The 15,036-nt window shown below is 40.0% G+C and overlaps 1 protein-coding gene across 5 annotated transcripts in view; it reads right to left on the bottom strand.

Moving 5' to 3' along the window:
• Window positions 1-8,294, bottom strand: part of LOC5512847 (dystrophin) — an 89,145-nt gene extending 80,851 nt beyond the window's left edge. For 3 of the 5 annotated variants that reach the window (XM_048721355.1, XM_032382310.2, XM_048721353.1), the window contains exons 1-6: window positions 8,117-8,294; window positions 7,740-7,946; window positions 5,808-5,869; window positions 4,390-4,485; window positions 3,815-3,892; window positions 3,378-3,470 (exon numbers count right to left, since the gene is read on the bottom strand). In XM_048721355.1, coding sequence (XP_048577312.1) covers window positions 3,378-3,470; window positions 3,815-3,892; window positions 4,390-4,485; window positions 5,808-5,869; window positions 7,740-7,800 — 390 coding nt within the window. In that variant the 5' untranslated portion in view covers window positions 7,801-7,946; window positions 8,117-8,294. Of the gene's footprint in view, window positions 1-363; window positions 680-3,377; window positions 3,471-3,814; window positions 3,893-4,389; window positions 4,486-5,807; window positions 5,870-7,739; window positions 7,947-8,116 lie in introns of those variants that run through there. The other 2 variants (XM_048721354.1, XM_048721356.1) reach the window with 2 other exon arrangements.
• Window positions 8,295-15,036: the final 6,742 nt, after the last annotated feature.

Here is a 15,036-nt window from a genome sequence, read left to right as displayed (position 1 = left end):
ATTTTAGGTGATTCGGGTTTGAGTGTCAACATGCACGCTAGCCGTTGTATGAGCAACGGTACTCGATCTTCTTTGGGTAGAAATAGGGGTATCTTTTTACAAAAAGGTCAGCAAGCAACTCCACACTCAACAACAGGCTATCGTGACCCAAAAATACATCATACTCAAATTAGCGAAGAGATAAGAATTTAAACAGAACAAAATCACAGATAAATAGCCGAGACCTCTCTTTAAATACTGCCCGGAGCTAACAGAAACGATAACGGATAGGTGCTCGGCATATGAGATTGAATGAAAACATAGCTTATGTGACCTCGGAATGCCTTTGCGCTTTACAGCAAAAAAGAAAATTAATTATTTTACCTGTTTGGCGTTAACGGCTCGCACTGATTTCTATACCCCGCAGATCACTGCTATTTTACAGCTAGCCGCATTTGAAGAAGAACCAATTGAAGTAAACTTCAAGGGACGTAGGTCCCAAAGAAGTATTGACTTTTTGCCCTTATAATACGCTCAGAGAAATCCTTTGACTCGAGTATGCAAATCACGAAATACTCCTAGACAGCGTTTTGACTGACAGTGAATTTAAACAACCCCTGAGTTCCTCTGCTAGATGCACGACCAATATTTACCGCCCTCGCGACCTTATGAGACTTGAGAAGAATAGAACTCACGAGCCTACATAAATGGCTCTCAGACCAACAGAGGAGTTGTGAATACCATAAATTCTTGCTTGATTTGTGAACACGAGAGTCAGTGGCAGGCGCTGACAGCTAAACAGACAGAGGTGTCGTAAAGCAGCCTGCGAGGGAGCAACAAAGACGACGAGCTCGCGACCCAGGGTCGCTTACGAAAAGCCTGAGGGACGCACGGAGAGTGTTGTCAATGTAAACGAACTTGTCCGACAAGGACGAACAGAGAAGGCTTTTAGTTAGCTCAAGAGGGTTAAATCCTCCGAAAAAAAATGTTAAACAGCTGGAGTAAACACGAGAGGTTGTGGGATTCGAAAAAAAGATGAATTAAAATTGTGCCTCTTCACGTTAATATCTAAATAAGCAGAATTCGTGTATCTCTAGTGTAATAACTCTAAACGGTGAAAGGAAATGTTGTAAGTAAGCGTGTGTGAAAACAGAGTACTTTCGCTGACTTTTCGAACATTAGCCCTTTTAGAACATTAGCCCCGGAGCAACAGAGATGTGTGATATGCCATGTCCAGTCTGATTTGTCAAGCCACCTCTTCTGATTCAACGAAAAGCCAACGATGCTGTTTTCGACTACTCTGTTATCAACTTTTGTTAATTTGTTTTCCTGATTCCACCACGCATTCGCAGACCATCTCCTTATTCTACAGCTTCTCTGTAGTTTTTCTAGGTTTACTATTGTATCTACGGTGTAAAAGAAAAGGTTTCAACACCATGGCGAATAGAACAAGGTCATAAGCTAAGGACATTTTTTTAAATCTCCTATTTTGCTCCGACTAGAAAGAAAAGCTTTTACTCTGTTATTGTTATGGCGAAACCATAAATGATTAAATAAATAACTGATCAATACATAACTGCGTAACATATACTGTGCAGGTGTATTTATATATTATTGTAAATAATATATATTTTTAGGGTATGTTTAAAGGGGAGGAACTAAACACTAAAATACGATCCCCCAAAATAGCGTGGTGACGTCCGTGGGGTTCTATCAGCTATGTTTTGGGTGGCAATCAGTTGCATTATTTGGAAAAAGATCATTCATATGTTAGACGGAAACAAAACACAGTCTTAAGACCGTGTTGACAAACGAACACATGCATTAAAAATGGCGACGGGTGAGGAGCGTAGTACATATAGTCGTGAAAATCGTAAGGATCGTAACAGTCGTCTGCAAACAATTCCTCGCGACTCTTACGACTATATGGAAACACTCGATGGGACGACCCTCACAACAGATATAACCGAACCGACCGAACTTCAGATATGGTTACGACCCGTAAGAATGTTACGACTACATGGAAACCAGGCCTTCAAGAAAATTACCAACAAGAATATAAAGCATCGATACAAAATATACAAGAGTATCAATCAAAATGTCATAAATAATACTAGTGAAACGTTTTCAAAATTCTTTTTTCGTGTTTTTTCGCCGAGTCAATAAGTCTCTAGAAGCGGAATGCCACATGGTTCCATACCCGGCCGTAAATATTATGCCATCGTATTTCCACATTAACAGTAAGCGGAGAAGATTTTGAGACCACCAAAGCTGGAAAATCTAACCCCCGGGGTCAGGAAATTCAATCAATACAGGGTGGAAGCCTCCATGATAACAGTTTTACTGACGTTTCGAGAATACGCCGCCCTTCCTCCACATCCACCAATAGGGGAAGGGTGCGTGGAACGTTTGTCTGGGGTAGGGTGTGTATAAGGTTTTTCTACACTCACCTACAGGGGTAGGGTGCGTAGAACGTTTGTTCACATTCAATATCAGGGGTAGGGTGCGTATAACGTTTTTCCACATTCACCAACAGGGGTAAGGTGCGTATAATGTTTGTCTGGGGTAGGGTGTGTATAAGGTTTTTCCACATTCACCTACAGGGATAGGGTGCGTAGAACGTTTGTTCACATTCAATTTCAGGGGTAGGGTGCGTATAACGTCTTTCCACATTCACCAACAGGGGTAAGGTGCGTATAAGGTTTGTCTGGGGTAGGGTGTGTGTAAGGTTTTTCTACATTCACCTACAGGGATAGGGTGCGTAGAACGTTTGTTCACATTCAATTTTAGGGGTAGGGTGCGTATAACGTTTTTCCACATTCACCAACAGGGGTAAGGTGCGTATAACGTTTGTCTGGGGTAGGGTGCGTATAACGTTTTTCCACATTCACCAACAGGGGTAAGGTGCGTATAACGTTTGTCTGGGGTAGGGTGTGTATAAGGTTTTTCTACACTCACCTACAGGGTTAGGGTGCGTAGAACGTTTGTTCACATTCAATTTCAGGGGTAGGGTGCGTATAACGTCTTTCCACATTCACCAACAGGGGTAAGGTGCGTATAAGGTTTTTCTACATTTACCTACAGGGATAGGGTGCATAGAACGTTTGTTCACATTCACCTACAGGGGTAGGGTGCGTACAAGGTTGGTCAACATTCACCTACAGGGGGTAGAGTGCATATACGATTCATGCAGACATCTCTCTACAATATTAGACTGCTTATTTAATTGATATTTCTTATGCTATTTTGTTCAATGTAGTTCCCACATACCAGGGGCACATAACAGAAATATTACTGGCCACTTCCTCATGATATTTTTAAAATATTGAAGGGGGGCAAATGCTCCCAGTGCTCCATCCCCCGCTATGTCCCTGATACAGCACAGTACCCAGTCTCACCTGGAAGTGTGCGATGACGCTCCATATCAGGCCTAGCGTCATCTTGTGGTTCCCGTCCACGATATCATTATTGCTGATGTTGATCAGACGGATCTAGAACATTCAGGAACATTTAATTAAGAAGAGTTTATGGGTGGGAGGATGATGTAAACGAGAACATCTGATACATGGCTCTTTAGTTAAAATTTTATGGGATATTTAAATTAATGCATTTTCCTTTCTTTGTTATTGCAATATTCAAAAAGTAAATACAGTAACAAAGACATACTGTAAATAGGAAATAGAAATTCTGAAAGCATCCAGTACCAGATGACAAGATCCCACCTACCCACCCCCCCCCCTTTCTCCCCCTCCCCTTCTGTCCCTGGGACACAGTAACTCTTTTCTAGCTGAGATCTCCTATGAAGTAAGCAATGTGTTGCCTTTTGTATACTCACATCGTTTTCCTCAAGTATCATCATTGCATTATTGACATTGTTCAGATGATGGAGCCTCATGTTTCCTCGCTCACGTTTCTAAATAAGAAAAAGAACATAAACAGGGTGTGATTTGCCTGTCATTAAAGCATTGTCTCATATGTAAATAAGCAAACTCTCTTAGAATAGTTTAGTAAAAATTCATTTAAAACCTTATTTTAATTGTGGTGACGAAATAGACAGCATAGGTAAGGAATTTAGGTGTGCTAAGATTATTTATACAATACAAAAATGAAGCCTAAAAAGAGTTTGTTTTTAGAGTACATAGTGTGTTGTTTGATATAAAAACATGCAAGCCTGCCAAATTCCAGTATTAAAATGCAGTTTTATGTTTACTAAAACCCCTTTCTTTCAGTATGTTATGTAGCTAGCCATAAATTCTATCAAATATGATGGCCACCCTTACACTTTGGGGATGGTAGCACCCTCCCTCACCCCCATGGGGTGTGAAATCATCTGTACATCTATTTGAGGACAGATGCATGCCAAAATGAGATATAGTTGTCACCTATTTAGACCCATGTCTCCATACTTACGATCTTCTTTCCCGTCAAGACTTCTAATAGTGCTATCAATATAGTACCATCCTTCAGGTCATTGAAAAGGTCACCCACTCGCACATTGTTCCCTGCCTAAATAACAGACAAAGGAAGTCAATATTAATAAATAAATAAATAAATTTGGGGAGCCTTTGTTGCAGCTGGAATGCTGAATTAAAAGAACAAAAAGATCCAACCTGTTCGAGTTAATAATAATAATACTTAATTTTTATAGCGCCATTTCCCAAAGCTCAATGGCGCGAGTTGGAGGCGGAGAAGGTGCCTTAGGCAGCTTAGATTGAAATCGTTGTTGTTAGTTGTTTTTTGTGTTTGTTTTTATTTTGGAGGGAGAGAAACCAAAGAACTAGCGGGAAAAAAACCCCTGCTATGGCACATCAGCCCTAGGGCTTAACAAGGACCTGTGGTACAGTACGCAGGATCTGCTATGGCACGTCAGCCCTAGGGCTTAACAAGGACCTGTGGTACAGTACGCAGGATCTGCCATGGCACGTCAGCACCAGGGCTTAACAAGGACCTGTGGTACAGTACGCAGGATATGCTATGGCACGTCAGCCCTAGGGCTTAACAAGGACCTGTGGTACAGTACGCAGGATCTGCTATGGCACGTCAGCTCTAGGGCTTAACAAGGACCTGTGGTACAGTACGCAGGATCTGCTATGGCACGTCAGCTCTAGGGCTTAACAAGGACCTGTGGTACAGTACACAGGATCTGCTATGGCACGTCAGCCCTAGGGCTTAACAAGGACCTGTGGTACAGTACTCAGGATCTGCCATGGCACGTCAGCCCTAGGGCTTAACAAGGACCTGTGGTACAGTACTCAGGATCTGCCATGGCACGTCAGCCCTAGGGCTTAACAAGGACCTGTGGTACAGTACGCAGGATCTGCTATGGCACGTCAGCCCTAGGGCTTAACAAGGACCTGTGGTACAGTACACAGGATCTGCTATGGCACGTCAGCACCAGGGCTTAACAAGGACCTGTGGTACAGTACACAGGATCTGCTATGGCATGTCAGCTCTAAGGCTTAACAAGGACCTGTGGTACAGTACTCACAGAAAGTAATGCAAAAGAAATTGGCCGAAGTTAAAAGGTGTGTGCCTGGTCCAAGTCCTCATTCATGCTAGACTTCATTGAGTGCAGAGAGCCATAACAATAAGCAAAAAGATAAGAGCAAGTTTGAAATGATGCCTTGAGACACCAATGATGCAAAAACAATAAAATGTTTTATCTTCTTTAGGAACTGGACAGATAAAAGAGATTGTGAAGGTTTTGAGTCAAAAAGGCTCAGCTTGTGCTATACACACACAGGCACTTAGAACATTGTCATTTGAAATGAGCATGCAAACAATAGCAAGGGACTGGTTTACCAACTATTTTTAATAATGTATCTTACCCTGGAAAGTTGTATATTGATCCACTTTGTGAATGTTTTCTTCTGAGTGCCCTCATGCTCATCTGAAAAAAAATCATTTAGGATTGTTGGTTAAGGGTCGCTATCAAAAGATTAAGGCTGCTTACTACAAACTCAGATCTGCTCTCTATATGAATTTAATGAATATTAGGAATTCCCTTGATTAAAAGTAAGATCTGTTTGCCTACAAAAGACCAACATTTTTTAAAATTTTCCACTTTCATTTTCGCTGTAGTGAACTTTAGTAGATCTTTATTGTAGTTTGTGGATTTTTGTAAACCATCATGTTTTATATTGTGCAGGTAGCCTGTGTGCGTGCGCATGTTTGTATAGTTCCGCCATGTTGTCTCATGGTCAAGAAGATAAAGAGTTGTGTTTTATTTGTGTTCAATTCATCGTGTTTATTTGTCTGAATCTGGTCATTTCACCTTTGAAAGTTTCATGAACAATAATTATGAGAGGAGGTGCATTTTGAGCATTGGGAGGGTGCTTATTTAAAGGGGACATTAACATTTAATACATTAGAGGAAATGCTAATTCAAGGGCCATCTTTAAACCATAACAATTTAGGAATATATTTCCCACCCTTCTGAAGAAATCTAGTGATGTTACTCAATGGAATGGAACTCAATCAAAGGTATCAGCTTCCTCTGTCAATATAAGAAGCTAATCAACATTAATCTTATTTCTGGGATTACAAGTTATCTGCTAATAGGCAAACCATGTGAAATTCTTGAGCAAGTTATTTAAAACTTTGTACACGAAAGTCAATTTGTGTTTACAATTATCATTCTTAAGAACGTTAAAACACCTGAAAAAATTCAGTTCTATACTGTAAATGATATAAGTGTAGTCCTGGTAGAAATGTAAACAACTGTTGAGAAATAATCTGTATTGTTTGAGCACTAAATGATGTTTAATATATAATAGAGTTAGAGATCAAAACAAATTTACTGAAGAATTCAATACATTCCGACCCACTGCTTCTATTGCCAAATACCTCATCTAAGTTTACACATGGAGGAATTTTAAGCTAATAAATTGCTTATATGTGAAAACTACCATGAAATGATGTTGATTTAAGGACAATACCGAATTGTTACTGAATGGATTTTCTTTGGAATGTTACAACAGACGAGAACTTGGAAATCAGAGAGATTCCGACGGCTAGTCTGAGCGCTAAGGTTAAAGATAAGAAAGTTGTAACTCTATCTTTTCCCCTTGGAGTTAGCTTTTGAGCTTTCTGGTTTCGAAGGCACCGGAACTAATAAACGTGAGAAAAAAATATCTAAAAGGCTCATAAATTTCAACCGAATAGAATGTCACGATTATATAACTAATTGCACTTGATTGACATAAATTAGGCGCGAATACCAGAGTTCGAATAATTGAATATTCATTCAAAATGTCATATTGGAGTTAAGGTCGTGATTTTCGATCTCTGGAATAAATTGTAGAAATTGTTTTCTAATCTTTTACGCTTCTGCTTCGCAGTTGTCAGCACTTTGTAAATTTTTAGATAAATCTTTTTTATCATTAGTTTTCTGCCCTACACTTTATGGCAAAATTAGTTTGTAATTTATATCCCGATATGGATAAAGGATTTAAAGATATGAAGCCTTCGCGCGTTCAGGGCATAAACAAACGCAAAGCGTGATGCATAATTTTACACCTAGCCGTTTTGTGCACGGCTTGTCTAAGTTGTACTACTTTCAAGTAAAAAGCTGGGATAACTTTAAAGACGAGAAAACAACGACTTTAGCAATACAAGCACCTAATATTTCATAGAATAACTGTATGACTGAGAATGTATTCGATTTATTAATATAGCTCACATGGTCGATAGAATTGAGGTTGTAGTAGGTAAAGTACTTAAATTATTTATAAATCGATCAAATTCAATTCTCTACTTACCGGATCGCGACTTTATCTTCAGAGTGAATGTCCCTGATTCATCTTCCTCCATTGGATCCATATTTATGCTCTTGGATCATAAAACCAACAGTATTTATCTCGTCTCTCCTTCTGAGTCTCTGCTTCGAGATAAGAAGCCCTTCTAGTAGTAACGTAAACGCACGACTTTGCCCCAAACTTTAAAACTCACAGTCGCATGCTATTAACCTGTAATTCAAAATGCAATTTAAAAACTCTTAGAACAATTTTAAATAAACCCTCCTGAGGACTGGAAATGTTTGGTTTATAATCCGTAGGCCAACAGATGTTTGAATGATCGAAATGAGCAACAGGCAAGCGAGTAAAACAAAATACACAAATTACCACGACAAACTTACCAAGGGGCAAACAGTCAGCTTACTTAGCCCTTCGCTCCAATCTCTGGGATGCAAAAAGACTTAGTTATCTCACTGTTCTTAGAGAAGTAAAGGTGGAGTTATGGGATAACAACACAAAGTTTGCAAGCATTTCCGAGCAGCTCAGTCAAGCAAGGTCCGAATCGGCGATCACAGCGTGAATTGCTGTCATCGAACCTAGACAATTTGCATTGTTCTTTAGCCAATCAGAAAACGCGTGCAAAATGTCTAGAATGTCCGCGATTTATGTGATCATGGATCCTGATTCATGACATAAAGTATCAAAACAAACAACGGGTAGTAGAGGGGCGGATCAGTTGCTTGTCACCCGCCCTTTTAGGTGTTTTTTTTTTTTTTAAAGTTAGCTATACTTTCTTTTGTTTGTCAGTTCCTATTTTCAGCTCCCCCGTTAGGAACGAACAATTGCACCCGACACCTTTTGTTAGCGTTACCTATGTAGTTTTTTATCCGATTTCCGAAAGCAGAATTTAAATAATACCACGCTGGCAGACCTCCTCTCCCCCACTTAGAACAGTAGTGCTGTGCTCATCGGTTTATTGGTGAGAATTTAATTAATTTTGAATGTGACGTTTTGGTTCGTCAGTGCCAATGTGTGTATGCTAGTGTGTTTTTTTAAGTCCCTTTTAAAGAAAAACACTCTGAGATTTTTTGAAACTTTTTTTAGAGATCCAAGTTCTTGCATCGCAAAAATTTGTCCCTTGAATGAACCCGATCCTAGTGACACGGTTTAGCAGCACGGTTTAGTAGCACTTGTCGTTCAGAATGACTAGATTTTAAAGAGCCCTTTTCAGACACACCTAACACCTATACATAACTAACAAATTCGATTGAACATATCCCAATAGCTTTCTCAAAACATCCGATGGAAAATGATGTTTCTCACAGTTGATTTTTGTTGCTGACAAAATGGCGGCTGATAGATACCCTTTAATTCAATTATAAGAGACTTAGCGATAGTATAAGTAAACAAATAGTAGCTGTTTCTTACGAAAGCCGAGAAAATGAATTCTACATGAATTACATGGACCGTAATAGCTTTTATATTCGTAAATGTCAAATATATACTCTCCCCCTGAGTCACGATGTCTGGTTCGGAACTTTTATCTTTCAAAACAAAGTTTTAGGGTAAAAAAAGCAAAGAAAAGAAAGACAGAACAAAAACAAAAGAAATCGCAGTATCAGCTGCTTGAATCAGCGCATTCCGAGTCTTCGGATTTTGAGTTTCAGTTATAAATTTTGTCCTTGTCACCATCTGAATACAGGCTATGAACATGTGACTTGCATGACTACTTGGAGAGGCGTGGTCCATTTATCGTTCAGTGTCTGTGTTTACGCGCATAACTAATAATAGATACGAGGCATCGTGCGTTACGTTACGTCAATCGTTGAGATCTTGCTTTGTGATCTAAAAGTTTCGATAGTAGGTGATGTAACGCCAGTAGATTTGTAGAGTGGGTGATCATAATGAACAGAGGAATCGATTGTTAAAGACCAGCTTGATTCGAATTTGTCAAAACTTATCCAGAATCTTAAAATACTTTCGAATTGCAACGCGTAACGGCGCCAATTTGCCCCTCGAGGGCTCTTCACATATTGGCTACTCGAGAATAAAGTTACCAAAATGATTCGAATAAGTGACCGCCACAATCTGACCCTCGCCAGTGGATCTAAAGAGGTACCCTGGGTACCAAACCCTCAAGACTTCTCTCGTCCAGCGGCGCTTCGCTCGTCGCGGCAGTTCGGCCGAGCGTCACTGGGTGAGAGAAGTCTGCGAAACCTGGGTACTAGAAAGGAAGTGTTTAGGTATTTTACCCCCCCCCCCCTTACCTTTCTTGGCTGCCAAAGAGAGAAAAGCACCGTACTGATTTTTTTATGGCATGCCCCCCACCCATCCCTTATGTTTCTAAATGGCACTCAGAGATTGATTTGGAGCTCCATGGAGGGCAAAAGATAAAACAGAATTTTCTCTTGAGGAAACCAAACCCTAAACAAATGGTGTGCAAAATGCAAAAAAGCTAGACCTTTCCCAAGCTGCTTCACGGTTTATTTCCTTGGACAGGAAACCCGATAAGATAGCCTGAGACTATAGGCTTCAGGCGCTCGTCCCTTCGAGAACCCTGCTTATAAAAAAATGTTATAGAAGCCAGACAGTCAGTTGTAATTGGTTTTGCAGTCATTGTGTAGTTCCAGAAAATATCCATACCCCTCCCCCCCATGGAGGGGGTTGGAGCTATGACCCCCACCCCTCTGGAATTTCCAACCCCCTGGAAAAAAATAAATACAGTAACTGTTAAGAAAAAAGGGCATTTTATCCCCCCCCCCCCCCCCCATCCCATCTGGAAATTCCTGGGCGTTTGATCCCCCCCACCCACCCCCGGAATTTCCGATCCCCCCATGAGGGGTATGGATATTTTATGGAACTACACCTTGCAAGGTTATTGTTTCTGAAGAGTTCGAAAACTACACAACTCCGTCTGAGAAAGTATAAAGTTTTATCAAAGCAATTCAAATCTAACAACATTCAACAAAGTTGCAGATATACCTAAGGTTATATTAACAATTTGTTTAAAAAAGTCACGGATAAAAAGTAGTATCATTGTTATCAAATGCAACACCGTCTTATTAACAGAACACCTACAGGACACCAAAAAGTGTTTCATTTAAGGGGGTGCTCATATTGGTATAACACATTCTTTTATTGGGGGCTTTAAAATACTGTCCAGAATAACGAGGTTTTCTTTATTGGTAATAAACTTTCTTTAATTGGGGCTTTAAAAAACTGTCCTTAATATCGAGGTATCCTTAGTTGCTTGGAGTTGGGCCGGCTCCACTGTAGTACCACGGATAATTGAAGAGCGATGTTGAAATGCGTATCTACAAGTATCAACACTTGTAGATAGCGAAGGGATAACTACAAGTATCAACACTTGTAGATAGCGAAGGGATAACTACAAGTATCAACACTTGTAGATAGCGAAGGGATAACTACAAGTATCAACACCTGTAGATAGCGAAGGGATAACTACAAGTATCAACACCTGTAGATAGCGAAGGGATAACTACAAGTATCAACACTTGTAGATAGCGAAGGGATAACTACAAGTATCAACACCTGTAGATAGCGAAGGGATAACTACAAGTATCAACACTTGTAGATAGCGAAGGGATAACTACAAGTTTCAACACTTGTAGCTAGCGAAGGGATAACTACAAGTATCAACACTTGTAGATAGCGAAGGGATAACTACAAGTATCAACACTTGTAGATAGCGAAGGGATAACTACAAGTATCAACACCTGTAGATAGCGAAGGGATAACTACAAGTATCAACACCTGTAGCTAGCGAAGGGATAACTACAAGTATCAACACTTGTAGATAGCGAAGGGATAACTACAAGTATCAACACTTGTAGCTAGCGAAGGGATAACTACAAGTTTCAACACTTGTAGATAGCGAAGGGATAACTACAAGTATCAACACCTGTAGCTAGCGAAGGGATAACTACAAGTATCAACACTTGTAGCTAGCGAAGGGATAACTACAAGTATCAACACCTGTAGATAGCGAAGGGATAACTACAAGTATCAACACTTGTAGCTAGCGAAGGAAAAACTACAAGTATCAACACTTGTAGATAGCGAAGGGATAACTACAAGTATCAACACCTGTAGATAGCGAAGGGATAACTACAAGTATCAACACTTGTAGATAGCGAAGGGATAACTACAAGTATCAACACTTGTAGATAGCGAAGGGATAACTACAAGTATCAACACTTGTAGATAGCGAAGGGATAACTACAAGTATCAACACTTGTAGCTAGCGAAGGGATAACTACAAGTATCAACACTTGTAGCTAGCGAAGGGATAACTACAAGTATCAACACTTGTAGCTAGCGAAGGGATAACTACAAGTATCAACACTTGTAGATAGCGAAGGGATAACTACAAGTATCAACACTTGTAGCTAGCGAAGGGATAACTACAAGTATCAACACTTGTAGATAGCGAAGGGATAACTACAAGTATCAATACTTGTAGATAGCGAAGGGATAACTACAAGTATCAACACTTGTAGATAGCGAAGGGATAACTACAAGTATCAACACCTGTAGACAGCGAAGGGATAACTACAAGTATCAACACCTGTAGATAGCAAAGGGATAACTACAAGTATCAACACTTGTAGATAGCGAAGGGATAACTACAAGTATCAACACCTGTAGATAGCGAAGGGATAACTACAAGTATCAACACTTGTAGCTAGCGAAGGGATAACTACAAGTATCAACACTTGTAGCTAGCGAAGTGATAACTACAAGTATCAACACCTGTAGATAGCGAAGGGATAACTACAAGTATCAACACTTGTAGCTAGCGAAGGGATAACTACAAGTATCAACACTTGTAGATAGCGAAGGGATAACTACAAGTATCAACACTTGTAGATAGCGAAGGGATAACTACAAGTATCAACACCTGTAGATAGCGAAGGGATAACTACAAGTATCAACACCTGTAGCTAGCGAAGGGATAACTACAAGTATCAACACTTGTAGATAGCGAAGGGATAACTACAAGTATCAACACTTGTAGCTAGCGAAGGGATAACTACAAGTTTCAACACCTGTAGATAGCGAAGGGATAACTACAAGTATCAACACATGTAGCTAGCGAAGGGATAACTACAAGTATCAACACTTGTAGCTAGCGAAGGGATAACTACAAGTATCAACACCTGTAGATAGCGAAGGGATAACTACAAGTATCAACACTTGTAGCTAGCGAAGGGATAACTACAAGTATCAACACTTGTAGCTAGCGAAGGGATAACTACAGATGTCAACACTTGTAGATAGCGAAGGGATAACTACAAGTATCAACACCTGTAGATAGCGAAGGGATAACTACAAGTATCAACACTTGTAGATAGCGAAGGGATGACTACAAGTATCAACACTTGTAGCTAGCGAAGGGATAACTACAAGTATCAACACTTGTAGATAGCGAAGGGATAACTACAAGTATCAACACTTGTAGATAGCGAAGGGATAACTACAAGTATCAACACTTGTAGATAGCAAAGGGATAACTACAAGTATCAACACTTGTAGCTAGCGAAGGGATAACTACAAGTATCAACACTTGTAGCTAGCGAAGGGATAACTACAAGTATCAACACTTGTAGCTAGCGAAGGGATAACTACAAGTATCAACACTTGTAGATAGCGAAGGGATAACTACAAGTATCAACACTTGTAGCTAGCGAAGGGATAACTACAAGTATCAACACTTGTAGATAGCGAAGGGATAACTACAAGTATGAACACTTGTAGCTAGCGAAGGGATAACTACAAGTATCAACACTTGTAGATAGCGAAGGGATAACTACAAGTATCAACACCTGTAGATAGCGAAGGGATAACTACAAGTATCAACACTTGTAGCTAGCGAAGGGATAACTACAAGTATCAACACTTGTAGATAGCGAAGGGATAACTACAAGTATCAACACCTGTAGATAGCGAAGGGATAACTACAAGTATCAACACCTGTAGATAGCGAAGGGATAACTACAAGTATCAACACTTGTAGATAGCGAAGGGATAACTACAAGTATCAACACCTGTAGATAGCGAAGGGATAACTACAAGTATCAACACCTATAGATAGCGAAGGGATAACTACAAGTATCAACACTTGTAGATAGCGAAGGGATAACTACAAGTATCAACACTTGTAGATAGCGAAGGGATAACTACAAGTATCAACACCTGTAGATAGCGAAGGGATAACTACAAGTATCAACACTTGTAGATAGCGAAGGGATAACTACAAGTATCAACACCTGTAGATAGCGAAGGGATAACTACAAGTATCAACACTTGTAGCTAGCGAAGGGATAACTACAAGTATCAACACTTGTAGCTAGCGAAGGGATAACTACAGATGTCAACACTTGTAGATAGCGAAGGGATAACTACAAGTATCAACACCTGTAGATAGCGAAGGGATAACTACAAGTATCAACACTTGTAGATAGCGAAGGGATGACTACAAGTATCAACACTTGTAGCTAGCGAAGGGATAACTACAAGTATCAACACTTGTAGATAGCGAAGGGATAACTACAAGTATCAACACTTGTAGATAGCGAAGGGATAACTACAAGTATCAACACTTGTAGATAGCGAAGGGATAACTACAAGTATCAACACTTGTAGCTAGCGAAGGGATAACTACAAGTATCAACACTTGTAGCTAGCAAAGGGATAACTACAAGTATCAACACTTGTAGCTTGCGAAGGGATAACTACAAGTATCAACACTTGTAGATAGCGAAGGGATAACTACAAGTATCAACACTTGTAGCTAGCGAAGGGATAACTACAAGTATCAACACTTGTAGCTAGCGAAGGGATAACTACAAGTATGAACACTTGTAGCTAGCGAAGGGATAACTACAAGTATGAACACTTGTAGCTAGCGAAGGGATAACTACAAGTATCAACACCTGTAGATAGCGAAGGGATAACTACAAGTATCAACACTTGTAGCTAGCGAAGGGATAACTACAAGTATCAACACCTGTAGCTAGCGAAGGGATAACTACAAGTATCAACACTTGTAGCTAGCGAAGGGATAACTACAAGTATCAACACCTGTAGATAGCGAAGGGATAACTACAAGTATCAACACTTGTAGCTAGCGAAGGGATAACTACAAGTATCAACACCTGTAGCTAGCGAAGGGATAACTACAAGTATCAACACCTGTAGATAGCGAAGGGATAACTACAAGTATCAACACTTGTAGCTAGCGAAGGGATAACTACAAGTATCAACACTTGTAGCTAGCGAAGGGATAACTACAAGTATC

Source organism: Nematostella vectensis, chromosome 14 (assembly GCF_932526225.1).
Source record: "Nematostella vectensis chromosome 14, jaNemVect1.1, whole genome shotgun sequence".
Classification (NCBI taxonomy): Eukaryota; Metazoa; Cnidaria; class Anthozoa; order Actiniaria; family Edwardsiidae; genus Nematostella; species Nematostella vectensis.
This window is presented reverse-complemented; position numbering and strand designations above follow the sequence as displayed.